A 17,283-nucleotide genomic window follows, 5' to 3' on the forward strand; every position below is an offset into this window, starting at 1 on the left:
GCCCTCCTCGCCGCCCGCCGGGCACCTGTAGGTCCTGCAAACTGGGCGCCCCCCCCCACTCGCCCCCCGCCCCCCCCCCCCCGCCCCCGGCCTCTCCGCCGCCACCGGCCCCGCTGCCGCCCGGCCTTTGTCCTTCGCAGCTGAACGCGGGCGTCGATGCTCGCCTCCCCCTCCCGCCGGTCAGGCCTCGCCCCAGAGCTCAGCTGGTGAAGGGGTCCGCCTCCTCCCGCGCCTCTGGGGGCTCCCTGCGCCTGGCCGATCAGCACCCCGCCTCCTGGACACTCGCCCCGCCCCTCCGCCACAAACCCCGCCCTCCGCCCTAAGCCCCGCCCTCCGCCCACCCTAAGCCCCGCCCCTCCGCCACAAGCCCCGCCCCTCCCTCCCCAGCCTCTGCTGGTGCCCACGGTGCCCAGCGGGGTCTCTTGGCCGCAGGCAGCCCGGCGGCCTCTCCGCTCGGACACCGGACACCGGACACCGGACACCGGAGGCAGAAGGAGAGGCTGGAGCCCTGAGCGCCGCCCTGGCCCCCTCCCACCTGCCGCGTCTCCTCGGCGCCAGGCCCAGCGCCCAGGGGCTCCGATCAAACAGCCTGGCTCCTCTCCACCCTCAGCCGCCACAGGGCGTCCTGTTGGCAAAACGTCAGCACACTCCAGTCCACGCCTCCAGGCTGCCGCCCTGGCCCCCCTCCCGCCTCCCCTCCCCCCTTATTGTAGCGCCTTCTCTCCCTGCTGTTACCCTCCACCTGCACCCCTATTCTCACCCGCTGGGGGTCATATATACTGATGTCAGAGAGGAAGGGAGAGGGAGAGAGAAACATCAACGATGAGAGAGACTCGTGGATTGGCTGCCTCCTGCACGCCCACTGGGGATGTGCCCTTGACCAGAACTGAACCCGGGACCCTTCAGTCCGCAGGCCGTGGCTCTACGGGCTGAGCCGAACCAGCTAGGTCAAAGCCCACTTGTTTTCAACGGCTACCGCCCCCCCCCCCCTGCCTCTCCACCTCCTGTCCCTTCCCTCCCCCTCCACTCACACGCCTGCCCCAGGGCCTTTGCACGGCGCTTCCCTCTGCCTTCAGGTGTTCTAAGGGCACATTGGAACTTTCCCTGGTGCCCATGAGAAGGCTAAAAAGGGCTAATTCCAATGTAACCCTGATATTTGGGGCTAGTGATCTGAAACCAAGCCAGCAAGCTCAGTGTACATTCCTGATAACCTATAATTAAGTCACTACCTCCTTCCCAGATACTGGTCTTGCAGAACCTGTTACTGTGAACAGTGCACTGCCCCAGAGGGAGGGTTATTAACGCTGGCGCCAGGCCGGACCCTCAGATACGGCCTGGAGACCCCCAACACCCGGGGGCCTTCTTGCAAGGCCCGCGAAAAGGACCGGAAGCTTAGTCCATGTCTGTGGGACAAGGACCACAGGGAGCTATAATGGAGGCCCCTGCATGTCCCTTCACTCAGGCTTGGAAGGCTGAGTCCGCCGGCGTAGTAAACAGTGTCCCTCCTCTTCTTTGAGGCGTCGCCTGGTGTTTCTTTGGTCTTCGGCAACACCCACATGGAAATAGACCCCTCCCCTCCCTCTGCTTAGAACCTTGTCTTTAGAAACCTGTAAGTTCTTTCCGTCCCTGTGACGTGCACGCAAACCTTCTGAAAAGCCTCTTTCTGGGCAGTTTTACGGGAACAACCCGGGAATGTTTCTCTTCCTCGTCCCCAGCCGTCTCTCTGAAACGTGAACCAGAGATGGCGCCCCTCTCGCCCTGCCTCTTGCTGGGATCTTGACTTCAGTGCCTGGTTCCGAGTTGCAGCTGCCTGCCTGTCACAGCGGGGGAGGAGTTCCCGTATTTCCTCGGACTAAAGGGAAGTGAGACGCGGCGGCCACCCCGCTCACAGGTCCATTTAGGGTGCACTATGAGGGACGTGGTGCTGACAAGTCCTCTTCAAAGAAAGTGTTTGTTCTGGTGGTAAAACGTACACGGGGCAGCCACTTGCACCGTAACCATTTTCGGTGTGTAACTCAGGGACATTTAAGCACATTCACCGTGTTATGCAATCACCGCCACTCTGTCCACCCCGCGATCACCACGAACGGCGCTGTGCCCACGAACAACGACCCCCTCCTCCCGTGCCTCACGCCGCGCTCCGATCCACGTCCCTCCCCACCCGCCGGCTCCAGGCGCTCACGGGTGGGATCGCACACCGAGCGCCGTCTGTCTGGCTTATTTCACGGAACAACTCGTTTGCAAGGTTCATCCACCTCGTAGCATCTGTCAGAACTAAATTCCCCTCGATGGTGGTTAACGGTCCATTGTGGGTCTGACTGCATTTTGTTTATCCACTCCTCTCTCTCCCTCCCTCTCTCTCTCTCTCTCTCTCTCTCTCTCTCTCTCTCTCTCTCTCTCTCTCTCTCTCTGGCTAATCCTCACCGGACGATATTTTTCCATTGATTTTTAGAGAATGGAAGGGAGGGGAGAGAGACAGAGAGAAACATCGATGTGAGAGAGACACAGGCCCCGACCAGGACGGGGATGGAGCCTGCAACTGAAATATGTGCCCTTGACCAGAATCGAACCCGGGACCCTTCAGCCCGCAGGCCAGTGCTCTATCCACTGAGCCAAACCGGTTAGGGCGAGGGGGGTTCATCTCTTGACCCTCCACCCTCTTCCGTTGGCCTCCATGTCTGTTCTCATGCCGGGACCACCCTCCGTCGATCACTGCGGCTTTGTAGTAAGTTTTGAACTCAGAAGGTGCGAGTCCAACTTTGTCCTTTCATTTTTTAAAGTATTTGTATTGATCTCAGAGAGGAAAGGAGAGGAGAGAGAGAAAAAAACATCAGTGATGAGAGAGCATCATGGACCGGCTGCCTCCCGCCCTGGGGATCGAGCCCACAACCCCCGCACGTGCCCTGGATGGGAATGGAACCGTGACCTCTGGGTTCATAGGTCGAAGCTCAACCGCGGCGTCGCGCCAGCCGGGCCCCACTTTGTTCTTTCCCAGATGATGTGGTCTGTTCAGGTCCTTTGTCATCCCCTGAGCTTCCGGATGGGATTTCCCGTTTCTTCAAAACGCACCGGGCTTCCGGGAGAGACTGCGTGCCGTCTGGGTGCCGCTCGGGGGAGCGTCGGCGTGTTAATGACACCGAATCCCCGCCCGCGAGCGCCAACGCCTCGCTCTCCTCTGAGATGGTCTTCGTGTCCTCCCCGTGGGCTGGGTCCCGTGCACACGCCTCCCGCCTCCCGGGATGGATTCGTCTCTAAGTCGGTTACCCTTTCCCGTGCTTTTGCACGTGACGCTGTTTCCGTGGCTGCCTGTGGGATCGCTCCCGGTGGAGGGTGGAGGTGCCCTGGGCGGGCTGGGTTCGCAGCCGCCACGCCGCTGAGCGTGCTTGTGAGCTCCGCGTGCTTCCGTGGGGTTCGTGAACGTTTTCTAGACCGGAGGTCACGGCGTCTCCCAACAGGCCCTTCGGCTCTTGTCCGGTTTTGGTGAAGGGTGGGCAGAGGCCTCCAGAGGACGCGTGGTGAGTACGGGCTGCAGACCCCGGCGGGGGGGGGGGAGGACGGGGGCGCCTGGAGCCCCACATGCCACCTCCACCTCCTCACCCCCTCCAGGCCTGGCCCCTTTACCAGGACACGGAGGGGTGTGTGTGGAGGCTCAGAGAGTGTTGGCATCCCAGCCTGCGGTGGCCTGAGGCGTAGCCTGGGGTCTCACAGGAGGTGGGGGGGGCAGGCCCGAGGTCCCGGGAGTCTGGGCCTGAGGCACATCCCCAGCTCCTGGACAGGAGGGAGCAGAGTCCGGTCAGGGTGGTGGACACTCGGGGGAGGAGGCCGGGGCACCCAGGAGGGGCCAGGCTTCGCCTTCTGTCTGGCCTGACTGGGTGGGTGACCCCCTGCCCCCATCTCCTGTGTGGTGCACCCCACACCCATCCCGACTGGGAGACAGGGGGGGCAGGGGCCAGGCTCCCGCAGAGGTGGGGTGCAGCCCTCGGCCTCCTGCGCCCCCAGGGCTCCCCCCCCGCCCCCCATACCCCCGGCTGAGCCCAGATGCAGGCACTCACACAGCACGGGATGCCACACAGCTGCTGGGGGACTGAGAAGTGCATGTCGGCTCTCCAGCCCTGCAGACGTGGGGGGGGGGGGGGCAGCTGGATCAGTGTGGCCCGCGGCCTTGCTGTGCACCCCCCCCCGTGCCCAGAGGGGGGGCCTGGAGAGGCTGCTGGGCTGAAGGGGCCCCTGGGGCAGCCAGGGGGAAACTGAGGCCTGGGATGGGGGCTGGGCAGGGCACCCCACCTGGATGCAAGTGTGGGGCCCACAGGCCTCGTCCCGGGGAACGTCCACGAAGGCAAGGTCCACCGTGCCGTCAGCCTGGGGGGACAGGTATGGGGACAGTCCAGGCGCTCCTTCCCTGTCCCTCATGCACACGTGTGTGTGTGCGTGTGTGTGAGTGTGTGTGTGTGTGTGTCAGTCCCCTGCTCACTCTCCCCACAGGCGGCCCCTGGCCTGGTGGAGGGCAAGAGGGTAGAAGATGGAAGAGGACTGAGGGGGTCAGGGGTCAGCCCTCCCAGGATGCTGCCCCCCCTCCCCCGCTCACCGAGGCTGCGGAGAGGGTGGTGACCTGCAGGGCTCGGTGGCAGGCCGGGGGCCACGTCTTCCTCCCACGACACAGGCACACCTGGAAGCGGGCGGGGCCCGGCGAGGAGAAGGTGACGCGGAGGTGGGTCCCCGAAGGTGATGGGCAGACGGTCATCTTCCAGGCTGTGGGGTGGAGGGCTGAGGCCCAGCCCGCCCCTTCCTCCCTCCCACCTTCCTCCCTCCCACCGTCCAGCCCCCTGGCCGCCGCCCCCCCCCCCGGGGTTTCCTGCCTCCCAGGGCAGAGGCCACAGTTTCGGGGGGCGGGGGGGGGGCGCCCTCACCTGGGAAGCCCAGCTGCTGGAAGGGGCACCTCACGTGGAAGCCTAGACTGGTGGAGAACTGCAGAGAGGCCGGCGGGCTGGGGGTGCCGCTGGGGGTGTGCGGCTGGGGGCGTCTGCACAACCCTCGGGCCTGACTCCCACCCCAGCCCTTAGCTCCACCCACCGTCAGACCTGGAGGGGGCCTCGGGCCTCGGGGAGGGTGGCCCGGGCTGAGCAAGGCCTGCAGGGGTAGGGCTGCCGGCCCCTGCCCGTTCCTCAGGCCCCTGCCCCCAGCCGCCCTCCCCCAGCCCAGCCCACTCACCTGGAGGCAGAGCTGGGGCTGCGTGTCCACCAGAGAGAACTGCACCTGCGGGGGCTCCGTCAGGGCCTGGCACCTGTGCTGCCCCCCACCCCCCCCATGGGCACCCCCCGCCCCCCCACCCCACCTGCGGGCACCCCCCCATGGGCACCCACCCTGCCGTGTGCCGGCCGCTGTGAGTCCTGCAGCTCGTGGCAGTGGGTGCCCGGCCCCGGGCACCAGCACAGGCTCACGAGGCCGCTCAGGGGGCAGGCGGGCTCCCAGCTCAGCGCCTGGCTCGCCGGGTGGTAGCGGATGGCCTCCCACAGCGCCTCCGTGTCTGCAGGGACCCGCCCGGCCCGGTCAGCTGGGCCGCCTCAGCGCAGTGGCCACCGGACCCACACCTGCGGGACAGGTGCCCGGGCCGGACCTGCAGGGGCGGGTCTCCGGTGGGTCCTGGCCCGGCCGTCTGTGCCCCCGCCCGGCCCTGGCACCTGGCCCGGCCGCCCACCCTGCTGGACACTCCTGGCCGCGCACCTCCCACCCTCCCTCCCTCTCCGGACGGCGGGGCACTTGCCGTCCTCAAAGGGGCAGGTCCGGGTCCGCACGGCATCTGGGGTCGCAGACCAGCTCTGCGGGAGAGGGGGTCAGCGCAGGGCCTGCCCGTCCCTGTGTCCCTCCCGGAGCCGCGCCCACCCCTCACTGACCTCCAGGCACAGGCACGGCAGCTCCTGGCTGTAGGGCAGGGCGACCACCCCGGGGACGCTGTTCGCCGCCACCTGCAGGGACCCAACCCAGCCTGAGGCGCCGGCGGCCGGTGGGCGGGGTCTGGGTGGGCGTGGTCTGCAGGGGGCGGGGCAGGGGCTGGGAGCAGCGGAGGGGCGGGGCCTTGGTGGGCGGGGCCCCGGGGCTGAGAGCAGCGGAGGGGCGGGGCCTTGGTGGGCGGGGCCCGGGACTGTGAGCAGCGGAGGGGCGGGGCCTTGGTGGGCGGGGCCCGGGACTGTGAGCAGCGGAGGGGCGGGGCCTTGGTAGGCGGGGCCCGGGACTGTGAGCAGCGGAGGGGCGGGGCCTTGGTGGGCGGGGCCCGGGGACTGAGAGCAGGCGGAGGGGCGGGGCTTGGGCCTGAGTGGGCGTGGTCCGGGCCTCGAGGCTGTGTGCAAGGCTTGGGCCTGGGCTCACCTGCAGCACCGCGCCCACGTCCTCGCAGGTGAACCACTGGAGGCAGAACCGCACGAAGTAGTCGGTGCCCCCAGGGGCCTCGGGCAGCTGCACCAGAACGACCTTGCGGCCGCGATCCACCCAGTAGGACAGCTTCCCGGCTGTGGGGGGGAGGGCGGCAAGGGGGGGCACACTGGGACCAGAGGCACCAGTCCCAGGGTTCCTCCTGTCCTGAGAGCTCAGCGTGGTGACCCCGGCCGGACCCTGGCATCTGGGAGTCGGTCCCCCAGGACCCATCTTGATTTCGGAAGTGGGTGGAAGAAGACGCCAGGGGAGGGTGGTGGTGCCCGCAACCTGGGGTCTCTCAGGTGGGCTGTGTCCCCCTCAGGAGGGGCTCACCGAGGCATTCCGGCAGGTTCCTCCCCACGTCCTCGTCTCCACAGTCTGCAAGTGACAGGCAAAGTGGGCTCAGCCTGCTGGGCCCAGGGCCACCCCCCCGGCGGGGCCTCTCCAGAGAGGCAGCACCCCAAATTAGCCAGATGACCGGCCGGATGGGCCCTGCCCCCGCCCTGGGTGAGTCCCCCCTCCATCCGTCTCCAGAGGCCAGATGGGCTCCCACCTTCCACGTGGTACTGCTGTTCCAGCTGCACCCCACAGAAGTGGGGGACAGTCCTCAGGGTGACGTGGACGCTCTGGGCTGCGCTGACCTCGAAGCAGTCGAAGTGCACCTGGAACTGGGCAGATAGAGGTGTGAGCTGGCCCCGCCCACCCTCCCTGGCCCCTGCCCACCTCCCTGGCCCCTGCCCACCCTCCCTGGCCCCTGCCCACCTCCCTGGCCCTGCCCACCCTCCCTGGCCCCTGCCCACCCTCCCTGGCCCTGCCCACCTCCCCTGGCCCTGCCCACCCTCCCTGGCCCCGCCCACCTCCCTGGCCCCTGCCCACCTCCCTGGCCCTGCCCACCCTCCCCTGGCCCCTGCCCACTCTCCCCGGCCCTGCCCACTCTCCCCGGCCCTGCCCACTCTCCCCGGCCCCCGCCCACCCTCCCTGGCCCCTGCCCACCTCCCTGGCCCCTGCCCACCCTCCCTGGCCCCGCCCACCTCCCTGGCCCCTGCATCCCTCCCTGGCCCCTGCCCACCTCCCTGGCCCTGCCCACCCTCCCTGGCCCCTGCCCACCTCCCTGGCCCCTGACCACCCTCCCTGGCCCCTGCCCACCCTCCCTGGCCCCTGCCCACCTCCCTGGCCCCTGCCCACCCTCCCTGGCCTCTGCCCACCCTCCCTGGCTCCTGCCCACCCTCCCTGGCCAGGCCAGCTCCACTGGACACAGCGGAACCAGGGTCTGGAAGCAGAGCGGGAGGGGCGCCGTCCCTGGGTGTCGGTGGCAGGCCCTGGGACAGCCGTGGACAGGTGGCCTGGCGGGGCGGGCAGACAGGAGCAGGCAGAGGACAGTGACTGCTGCTTGGCAAAGGCTTGGGGTCAGACCCTGGCCTCACCTCCTGCCCCACGAGCAGCCGGCGCAAGGCCCTGGGGATGCGCACGCTGTGACAGTGTGTCTCCTGCGTGTCCATGCTCAGGGCGCAGGCCTCCAGGCCCCGCAGGCTCTCTGTGGAGGGAGGGCCCGGCAGCTAGTCAGCCCGCGGGCGGGCGGGGAGACCCTTCCTCCCCTCCTCTCCGGGGAGGGCAGTTATGGGGCTCCCTGCCAGCCCTGAGCCCCCTCCCTGTCCGGGGTGACCCCCTCTCACCGTGCAGCCGGAGGGAGGCCTGCACGCGCAGCAGCAGGGAGCAGCCGTCGTGGGGGGCGCACCTCATGGCGGTGGCGAGTGTCAGGGCCCCCAGGACTGACGGGGGCACGGACGCGCGGGGCTGCCGGCAGAAGCTGCTCAGGATGTTCCCTGGGGAGGGCGCGGGGGTGAGTGCCACCGGCTCCCCGGCGCCCCGGGAAGCTTCGTGGGTCAGGCTGTGGGGGAGAGCTCTGGGGTGCACGGCCGGGAGGGGCCTCAGGGCCCGTCCCCTGGGGAGTGCGGCCCGGCCCCCGGCCCGGCTCAGCCTGTCTGCCGGGCATCAGGCCAGCGGAGCGGGCTGCCCCTTGAGCTGAGGAAACGGGCGGACAGTGTAAGAGGCAGCGTGGCCAGGGTCCCGGGAGGCGGGAGAGCGACGCTGCAGAACATTCCGCCCGCTGGGCACGCGGGCACCACCTGAGGCCGGGGAGGAGCTGCGCAAGGACCAGAGGGGACAGCACCCCACACCCCACGGGGCACCCCACGGGCCAGGGAGAGGCCCTGTTCCCAGCCGCACCGAGGGCCCGGGGCAGCAACCAACAGAGGGCGCAGTCAGCCTCCGACGAGCCCTGCTCTCGTCCAGCCCCACAGAGCTGTCTGTTTTTAAATCCTCACCGGAGGGCACTCTTCCATCTCCAGGGCGAGTGGAAGAGAGAGGGAAAGGCAGAGAGAGACATCGATGTGAGAGAAACACACCATTGGCTGCATGAGCTCTGACCAGGGCCCAGGCCGAGGAGGAGCCTGCAACCAAGGTACGTGCCCTTGACTGGAATCGAACCCGGGTCTGCGGGCCAACGCTCTACCCACTGAGAACACCGGCCAGGGCTAACAGATGTATTTTATTTTATTTTATTCAGGGGGAAAAACCTGGTTTATTTTCTTTGTTTTCGAGAAAAACATTTTAAATTTTATAACGTTACATGCAATAAACATTAGTATTTCAAGAAAAAGGATTTTAAATATAACAGATGTGTTTTAGTAAAAGGTGAATGATTTATGTGATCTGAGGAGAAACCAGAGTATAATAACAGATGTATTTTAAAAGGAGAAACAGGACCCAGGCCGGCGTGGCTCAGTGGCTGAGCGCTAACCCATCAACCAGGAGATCGCGGTTCGATTCCCGGGCAGGGCACGTGGCCGGGTTGCAGGTCCGCTCCCCAGTAGGGGGCGTGCAGGAGGCAGCCAACGGACGATTCTCATCAATGATGTTTCTCTCTCCCTCTCCCTTCCTCTCTCTAAAATCAATAAAAATATATTAAGGAACTAAAATAAAAGGAGAAACAGGGCCCACAGGAGGAGCAGGGACCACGGGGTTGGTAAGACATGTTTGGACCAATGCTGCTGCCGAAACCACTGAGAACACGGGAGAAACACACGCGTGTGAGAGAAGACGGCTCAGAAACGAGAGCCGGAAACAGTCAGGATCAACAGGCCGACCACTGAGAAAGGCCAGGCGGCCGCCGCGCCCGGGAAGCCCTGCCTGCCGCCCTGGCCCTGGGTGCGGGGCCCGGAGGAACCCCGGGGGCACCGCGGGAGGGGAGGGCCTCTGGGGTCTGGTGCTGGCCCCCAGCCCCGGCTGCACCTCCGGGGAGACCCAGGAACCCTGTCCGAGGCCACAATTGTGCGCGTGGCTTCGCTGCCCGTGGCTTCTTCCCCTTCCTTTTGTTCATCTTCATCGGAGGATGTCTTCTTTCCCGTTGGTTTTTAGAGAGAGTGGAATGGAGGGAGGGAGGGAGGCGGGAAAGAGAGAAAAGCCATCGATGTGAGAGCGAGACACATCAATTCGTTGCCTTCTGCACGAACCGGGGGTCGAACCTGCGACCCAGGCGCCTGCCGTGACCGGGAACCTCGGGTCTGCAGGCCGATGGGCGCTCTAACCACTGAGCCACCGGCCGGGGCTGCTGCCCCTTTTTTTCAAGCATAAGATGTTGCTGTTGGAAAGTCCGATACAATACACTTTCCTCTCCATTCGTACGCTGTATGCCCTCTGCCTAGACGCCCCAAAGACCTCTCTCTCTCTAAAATCCAGTGACTTCACCAGAATATGTTTTGGAGTTGGGTGTTCGGGACCGATATTCTTGGGGGTGAGGTTCGCGCTCTCGATATCTAGTTTAAAGAAAACGTTTTAAATCTTCCTGGACAGTGGCTGTCAGAGGTTTCTCCCTAAGAGAGCATCTGTTTTGGGACATCTTTGCCTATTTGTAAACTTTACCCTTTTTTTTTTCACATGTCATTTCATTTTATTCATTTATTTATTTTAACTTATGGATTGTTTATTTCTGCGTTTTCCCATTTATTATTTTAAAAAAGATTTTTATTGATATCAGAGAGAGGGAGAGAGAGAGAAACATCAGTGATGAGAGAGAATCATGCGCGCCCCACCCTGGGGATTGAGCCCGCAACCCAGGCCTGTGCCCTGACGCTCCATCCACTGAGCCACACCAGCGGGGCCTGCACCTCTGTTCTTCTCGCCTCTGTCGTCCTTATTCTGCTCAGCCCCGAGGCCGCTCCGGGCTCCGCTGTCCCACTGACCGGCCGTTTGTCTATTTTTTCTTTGTCCCCCTCGTCCGAAGTGACCCATCAGGAAAGGTAAAGCCACAGAAATGGCCGAGATTTCACTGCCTGTTTCCTTCTAGGATTTTTATGGGTTTGAGTCTTGCAAACTCCAGTTTGAGTTTGTTCTTGTGTGCGGTGTAAGGAGGTGGGTGGTCTGGTTTAATTTTTTTTTTTTTTTTTACTTATTTGTCCAATTTTCCCAACAGCATTGATGGGAGAGGCTGTGTTTACCCCACTGTGTCTGTGCCTCCGTTGTCTAGTGTGAATGGACCTAAGGTGCGGGTTTATTTCTGGGCTCCCTTCTCCGCTCCATTGGTCTGTGTGTCTGTTTTTAAGTCGCTGCCATGCTGTTTGGACCACGATGGCCTCGTGGTATCGTTTGCCATGAGGCAGCGTGATTCCTCCAACTTTGTTCTTTTTTTTCTCCAGGTGGCTGTGGCCCTTCGGGGTCTTTCGCGGTTCCGTACACGTTTTTGTAATATTTGTTCTAGTCCCGTGAAACTCGCCGCTGGGATCCTGACAGGAATTGCGTTGACGCTGTAGGCTGCTTTGGGCAGTGTGGACAGGTGAGTGACGTTAGTCCTTTCTATCCATGGACATGGCATACACGTCCACTTGTTTGTACCTTCTTCACATTCTTCCATTCGTTTAACGTCTTACAATTTTCCGAGTCCAGGTCTTGGACACCTTTGGTTAAATTTATTCCTGTGTGTCCTTTTTTTGGGGATGAAATTGTAAATGGGATTGTTTTCTTAGCTTCCCTTTCTGATAGTTTATTGTTGGTGTATAAAAATGCAACCGATATCTGGGTATTTAGTTTGCACAGTATCCTGCTACTCTGCGGAATTCATTGACCTGTTGTAGTGGTTTTTCTGGTAAAAATCACTCTTATTCAACCCAGTACCGGAAGTCCTGGCCACAGCAATCAGATGAGAAGAAGAAATAAAAGGCATCCAAATCGGAAAGGAGGAAGCAAAACGGTCCCTAGTTGCAGATGGCACGACACTGTACGTACTAGCAGAGAACCCTAAAGACTGCACGACGCCCTGGCCGGTGTGGCTCAGTGGATAGAGCGTCAGCCTGCAGACTGAAGGGTCCCAGGTTCGATTCCCGGTCAGGGCACATGCCTGGGTTGCTGGCTCGATCCCCAGTGGGTGGCGTGCAGGAGGCGGCCAATCAATGATGCTCTCTCATCATTGATATTTCTATCTCTCTCTCCTCTCCCTTCCTCTCTGAAATCAATTATATATATATATATATATACACACACATACATATATATTTTTTAAAGACTGCACTAGACATTAGTTTATTTGTTTCCTATTAAATTCAAGTTAAATAAAATACTTATTTTAAATGGCATAAGGTAATTTTATTCCTGTAAAATATTTTTATCTGCGTATCCTATTATATGTGCCTACAAAAATGTCTAGACAAGGTTTTCCTAATGTAAATCATGATTATTTCTATGCAGGGGCTTTGTAGTAAAATTTATTTTAAAACATTTTAATCCTCACCTGAGGATATGTTTTTACTGATTTTCAGGGAGGAGAAGGGAGAGAGAGAAACATCCATGAAATTGGTTGCCTCCTGCATGCGCCCCAACCGGGAATCGAACCTGCAACCTTTTGGTGCACGGGACGAGGCTTCAGCCAACGGAGCCGCCCCCCGGCCAGGGCTGGGCGCCATTTGCGTTAACTTTCTTCCTAATAAGTGCACACCACGTGTTCCTCTCAGCGGCACGAGCAGTGTGCACAGACAGCACGGCTCTCACACGCGGGCGGTCATTCACAGCGGGAACGTCCGGACGCGGACGTGGGGTTCTCTTCCCCGCTGGCCGGGGCGTACAGGGCGTGGGATGTGTGACCTCACACTCAGCGAGCCCACGCGCCCCAGGCCAGGGAGGGGGGATCCCGCTGTGGGCAGACCTGACCCCAGGGGGACCCCCTCACCCAGAGGTACTCACGGGTCACGTGACTCCTGCAGACAAAGCCCTGGAGACAAAACAGAGAGAGGGTGAGAGGTCAGCTCGACCCCCTCCTGTCCCACCTCCTGAACCCGCCTGGGGGAGGCCAGGGGAGGCCCGGGCCCCGCAGTCCCGGGGGTAGGGGTGCCCAGTCCCTAGTTCCTCCTCCAAGCTGTCTGGGGACCCTGCCCCCTGAAAGCCCAGCCCGAGGGCCCGCGTGCAGTGGTCACTCCGTCAGCGGTGTGACCGGGGCCCCTGGACCTTCAGGCCCCGCTGCCCAGGCTTCGTGCCCACGCAGCCGGGCAGGGCTGCCCCGGGCACCGGAGGGCGAGACCCAGGACCCACAGGGACACCAGGGGCAGCCGGAGCGACAGCAGTGGGGCCTCCGTCCCTTCCCCAGAAAGACTGGCCTCGTGACCCCAGGAAGCTGGGGGGGGGGGGGGGGCTCCAGATGAGACCTGAGCTCCCTGCTGGTGGCCCCTGTGGGAGCAGAAGGAGTGGGAGTGGGAGCCCCGCCCGCGGGCTGCCCGCCCACCTGGGTCCTGGCCAGCGTGTGACTGCGCAGGTGGGGAGGGCGGGAGACACAGACGGAGGCGGGTGGATGTGGCCTAACAGCAGGCCGTTCCGTGCCCTCAGGGACGCGGGACGTGGGACAGCCGGGCGAAGGCCGAGGCCAGGGAGCGCCTGTGGCCTGTGCCCCCGGAAACCCTGCGTCCCCGGCGTCTGGCCGTGGGGCGGGCGGCTGGAGAGGGCGGGTGGGAAGTCGCTGGGGTTTCCCACTGGGCTTCCCGGGGGTTCCCGGCCCAGGGCCGAGCGGTGGGGGGGGTGTCTGTGGGGAGGGGCCCCGAGGTACACATCTCTGAGGTGTCTGGTCCCCTGTGCCGCGCCCACCAGCCCGAGTCCATCAGCCAGAGGAAGGGGCCCAGCGTCCTGGGCTCCCCGGTAGGACAGCACCAGCGAGTGGGATGGGGGGGGGCCTGAGGCCCATGCACCCCGAGGCCCTCCCTCCCTTCTCCCCGTGGGTGACACGTGCCCTGCCGTCTGTCCTGGTTCTCCCAGCCCGACTTCAGGTCCGCAAGGAGCGCGGCCCAGGCCTGGAACGGCCCTCAGGGACTTGAGGGGACAGAGGGTCCGCTGTGCCCTCCCTCCCCCCTCTCCCTCCCTCCCCCCACTTTCCCTCCCTCACTCCCTCCTGCACCGCCACCTGCCCCCAAGACCCTCCTGCCCCCAAGACCCTCCTGCACCCAGGACCCTCCTGCACCCAGGACCCTCCTGCCCCCAGGACCCTCCTGCCCCCGGGACCCTCCTGCACCTGGGACCCTCCTGCCCCCAGGACCCTCCTGTCCCCGGGACCCTCCTGCCCCCGGGACCCTCCTGCCCCCGGGACCCTCCTGCACCCGGGACCCTCCTGCCCCCGGGACCCTCCTGCCCCCGGGACCCTCCTGCCCCCGGGACCCTCCTGCCCCCGGGACCCTCCTGCCCCCGGGACCCTCCTGCCCCCGGGACCCTCCTGCCCCCGGGACCCTCCTGCCCCCGGGACCCTCCTGCACCCGGGACCCTCCTGCACCTGGGACCCTCCTGCACCCAGGACCCTCCTGCACCCGGGACCCTCCTGCACCTGGGACCCTCCTGCACCCGGGACCCTCCTGCACCCGGGACCCTCCTGCCCCCGGGACCCTCCTGCCCCCGGGACCCTCCTGCACCCGGGACCCTCCTGCACCTGGGACCTTCCTGCCCCCAGGACCCTCCTGCCCCCGGGACCCTCCTGCCCCCGGGACCCTCCTGCACCTGGGACCCTCCTGCACCCGGGACCCTCCTGCACCCAGGACCCTCCTGCACCCAGGACCCTCCTGCACCCAGGACCCTCCTGCACCCAGGACCCTCCTGCCCCCGGGACCCTCCTGCCTCCGGGACCCTCCACCTGCACGGGGCACCCAGGACCCTCCTGCTCTGCATCTTCTCCCCACCTGAACCCTCCTGTTTCCTCACAGCCGAGGCACCGCCCTAGCCCCAGGGTCCCTGCCCCTCCGAGGCCCGGCCTGGCCCTTGCCCACGCTCCAGCCCCCTCGTCCCTCCCCGAGGTCCCGGCTTCCGCTGGACACACTCCCAGGCTTCTCGGAGCCGCAGCTCCCCTGACCGAGGCCTGGGCGTCCCCAGTGTCCCGGGGCCCATTCCCCGCAGAGAGGCACCCAGAGGCCTCGCCCAGCGGCCCCACCCGGGCCCCTCTCCTTCCCTCCTCAGCAGTCGCCACCCCCCACTCCCCCTTCGCCGTGGGTTTTACAGCGAGAACGCCAGTTTCCGAGGCGGCATGTGGCCCCCTGCGCCCGCATCTGGACGGGCACGGCAGGTGTGGGGTCAGCCCCCAGCCCCGCAACCCGCCCGGCTGCGCCCCGCGGAGCCGCCGGCCTTGGCGTGGGGGCACCTCCTGGGACGCGGGCACCCTCCTCAGGCAGATGTGCCAGGACCCCCCCCCCCCCCCCCGCCCAGAGGCTGAGTCACCTGCTCTGCCCCGAAAAGTCCCGGGACACCACCGCGGAGCCGCTTCCCGCCCGAGGCCCTCCCGCCCGGGATGAGCCCAGGATGAGCGAGTTCCCCGAAGCACTTCCTCCTCAGCATCCGCACGCGCCCGCCGGCCCCGCAGCCGCAGCGGCCCGGCCGGGGAGAGCGTGGGGGGCTGGGCCCCAGGCCGCCCCTAAGCATCCCCTCGGAGGGGCAGGTCACAGGGCGGCTCACCTGCCCTCGGGCTCAAACCCGCGGCTCCCAGCGCAGTGCCCGGCCCCCCCAGCCTCCGATCACCACCTGCGCCCCACCTGTCGCTCCGTGTGCCCGGTTCCCGGCAGTGCCCACCCACGGAGCCAGGGCCCCTCCAGGTGCCAGCTTAGGAGGGGAGGGCTCACCTGAGAGCAGGAGAGGCCGCAGTCGGTGACCCGGGGCAGGGCCAGGCCCCCGGAGGTGCTCCAGGTCAGGGCCAGGAGCGCGAGGGCTCTCCCCGCCAGCATGGCCGCGTGGCAGCCCCCGCGTGTGCGTGTGCGTGTGTGCGTGTGCGTGTGCGTGTGCGCGCGTGGGGATGGCGAGCCCGCAGGGTGCCCCGTGCTGCTCTCCTGCCTCCCGCCGACACTCCGCTCCCGCTCGCGGCTCCGGTGGAATCGAGCCCAAGGGGCCGTCCTCAGCCCCAGCCCGGCCCCCCTGTCCCGCTCGCTGCGGCTGCGGGCGCTGGCCAGGCGCCCTGGGGTTTCGAGGCTGCCAGACGCCTGAAGCTTGAGTCACGGGGCTCCCAGGTAACCGGGTTCCCCATGAGTGAACCGCGGGGCTGTGGGATCGGGGACACCCCACACCCGATGGCTCCTGGGTGGACCCCGGTCTCCCGGGAGCCCCTGAGGGCAGGGGGTGGGTGGTGGCCAAGGAGGGGCTCTGCTGTGTTCACCGTGGGAGCGATCCGGTGCCCTCGCCAGCCCCCCTCCCCCCTCTGCCGGACAGCGCTCCCTGAGCGGCCGGACTCCACTCCAGTCCTGGAGCCCCACCGCCTCCGGATGAGAAAGGCTGCGCCCTTGGCTGAGCTCCGGGGGACTCGCCCCGTAACGCCGGGCCTGGCTCCTGGCTCGGGGGTCACTCCGAGGCTGGAGGCTCCTGTGTGGGCTCGGGGGGCTGGAACAGCCCAGCCTGAGCCCAGAGAGTCCCAGGGCCCCCCACCCCTGGTCACATGGCCTCGTGGCCCCCTGACAGCAGAGGGCCCAGAAGGCCAGCTGCAGGGGCAGGTGAGGGGTCGCCCTCGCTCAGCGCCAGGGGTGGGAGCCGCGTGCAGAGCCTGGGCCAGCGGAGCGAGCCTGTGCTGAGCGAGCGAATGAACGGCTGCCTTGTCCCCGACCTCCAGCTGGGGCTCCGGGGGAGGGGCTCATCCTAACCTGCCCGTGGGGTGGGCGTGGGGGGCCCTTCGGGCTGGGTCTCGGCAGCTGAGGGGCGGGGGTTGTGGGGCGCAGGCACCTGGATGGGGTGGGGGTTCCATAAGGAATAGCATAGCCCTGGCCAGTGTGGCCAAGTGGATAGAGCATCGGCCCGTGGGCTGAAGGGTCCCGGGTTCGATTCTGTCACGGCCCCGGTTGGGGCGCGTGCAGGAGGCAACCAATCAATGTGTCCCTCTCACATCGATGTGTCTCTCTCTGTCTCTCTCCTTCCCTTCCACTCTCTCTCTAAAAAATAAAATCAACGGGAAAATATCCCGGGGTGAGGATTAACAACAACAACGAAAAGAAAAGAAAGAAAAAGAAAGAAACAGCGTGGTTAAAACTGCACGGATTCGCTAAAATAGCTCTGAAGGTGTCCAAGCACAGGAGCCGCGTCTGGAGGCCGCGGGGCCTGGGCGCGTGCGTCCGAGTCCTGGTCCTTGGCATTGGGTTCGGGGGAGCAGGAGGGGGCGCCCGTAGGATGCATGGCAGCGTCTGCAGGGCTGGAGGGACGCAGCGAGCCAGCTGGACAGCCACCCTCAGGAGCAGGCCCAGCCACGTCCACCCCGTGTCTCTGACCGTCCCTCAGGCCTCGCTTCAGGGACCAGGGCGGAGGCCGCCTGCAGACCCCACACGGGGGCCCGGAACGGGGCCACCTTCCCCAGCTCTCCCCCTGGCCCTGACCCCGCCCGGGCCTCCTGGG

The 17,283-nt window shown here is 65.2% G+C and overlaps 1 protein-coding gene across 1 annotated transcript; it reads right to left on the reverse strand.

Moving 5' to 3' along the window:
- Positions 1-3,614: 3,614 nt before the first annotated feature.
- On the reverse strand, positions 3,615-15,638 carry IL17REL (interleukin 17 receptor E like). The gene is made up of 16 exons (XM_054718653.1): positions 15,537-15,638; positions 12,640-12,667; positions 8,082-8,231; positions 7,833-7,942; positions 6,962-7,076; positions 6,742-6,786; positions 6,364-6,503; positions 5,892-5,963; positions 5,762-5,816; positions 5,361-5,524; positions 5,209-5,253; positions 4,908-4,965; positions 4,586-4,749; positions 4,285-4,359; positions 4,053-4,112; positions 3,615-3,768 (listed from the first exon to the last, which is right to left on the reverse strand). Exons 1-16 carry the CDS (start codon positions 15,636-15,638, stop codon positions 3,703-3,705), a joined length of 1,449 nt encoding a protein of 482 aa, XP_054574628.1. The 3' UTR covers positions 3,615-3,702.
- Positions 15,639-17,283: the final 1,645 nt, after the last annotated feature.

The sequence above is a fragment of the Eptesicus fuscus genome, chromosome 7 (genome assembly GCF_027574615.1).
Source record: "Eptesicus fuscus isolate TK198812 chromosome 7, DD_ASM_mEF_20220401, whole genome shotgun sequence".
Taxonomy (NCBI): Eukaryota; Metazoa; Chordata; class Mammalia; order Chiroptera; family Vespertilionidae; genus Eptesicus; species Eptesicus fuscus.

Bases quoted from the DNA above. Each gene is read 5' to 3' on its own strand.
- IL17REL (XM_054718653.1), bottom strand. From the start codon at position 15,638: ATGCTGGCGGGGAGAGCCCTCGCGCTCCTGGCCCTGACCTGGAGCACC. The intron at 7,077-7,832 runs GTGAGGCCAGGG...CTATCTGCCCAG, and splicing joins GGCTGCTCGTGGGGCAGGAG to TTCCAGGTGCACTTCGACTG. The intron at 4,750-4,907 runs GTGAGGGCGCCC...TCCACCCCACAG, and splicing joins CCAGCAGCTGGGCTTCCCAG to CCTGGAAGATGACCGTCTGC.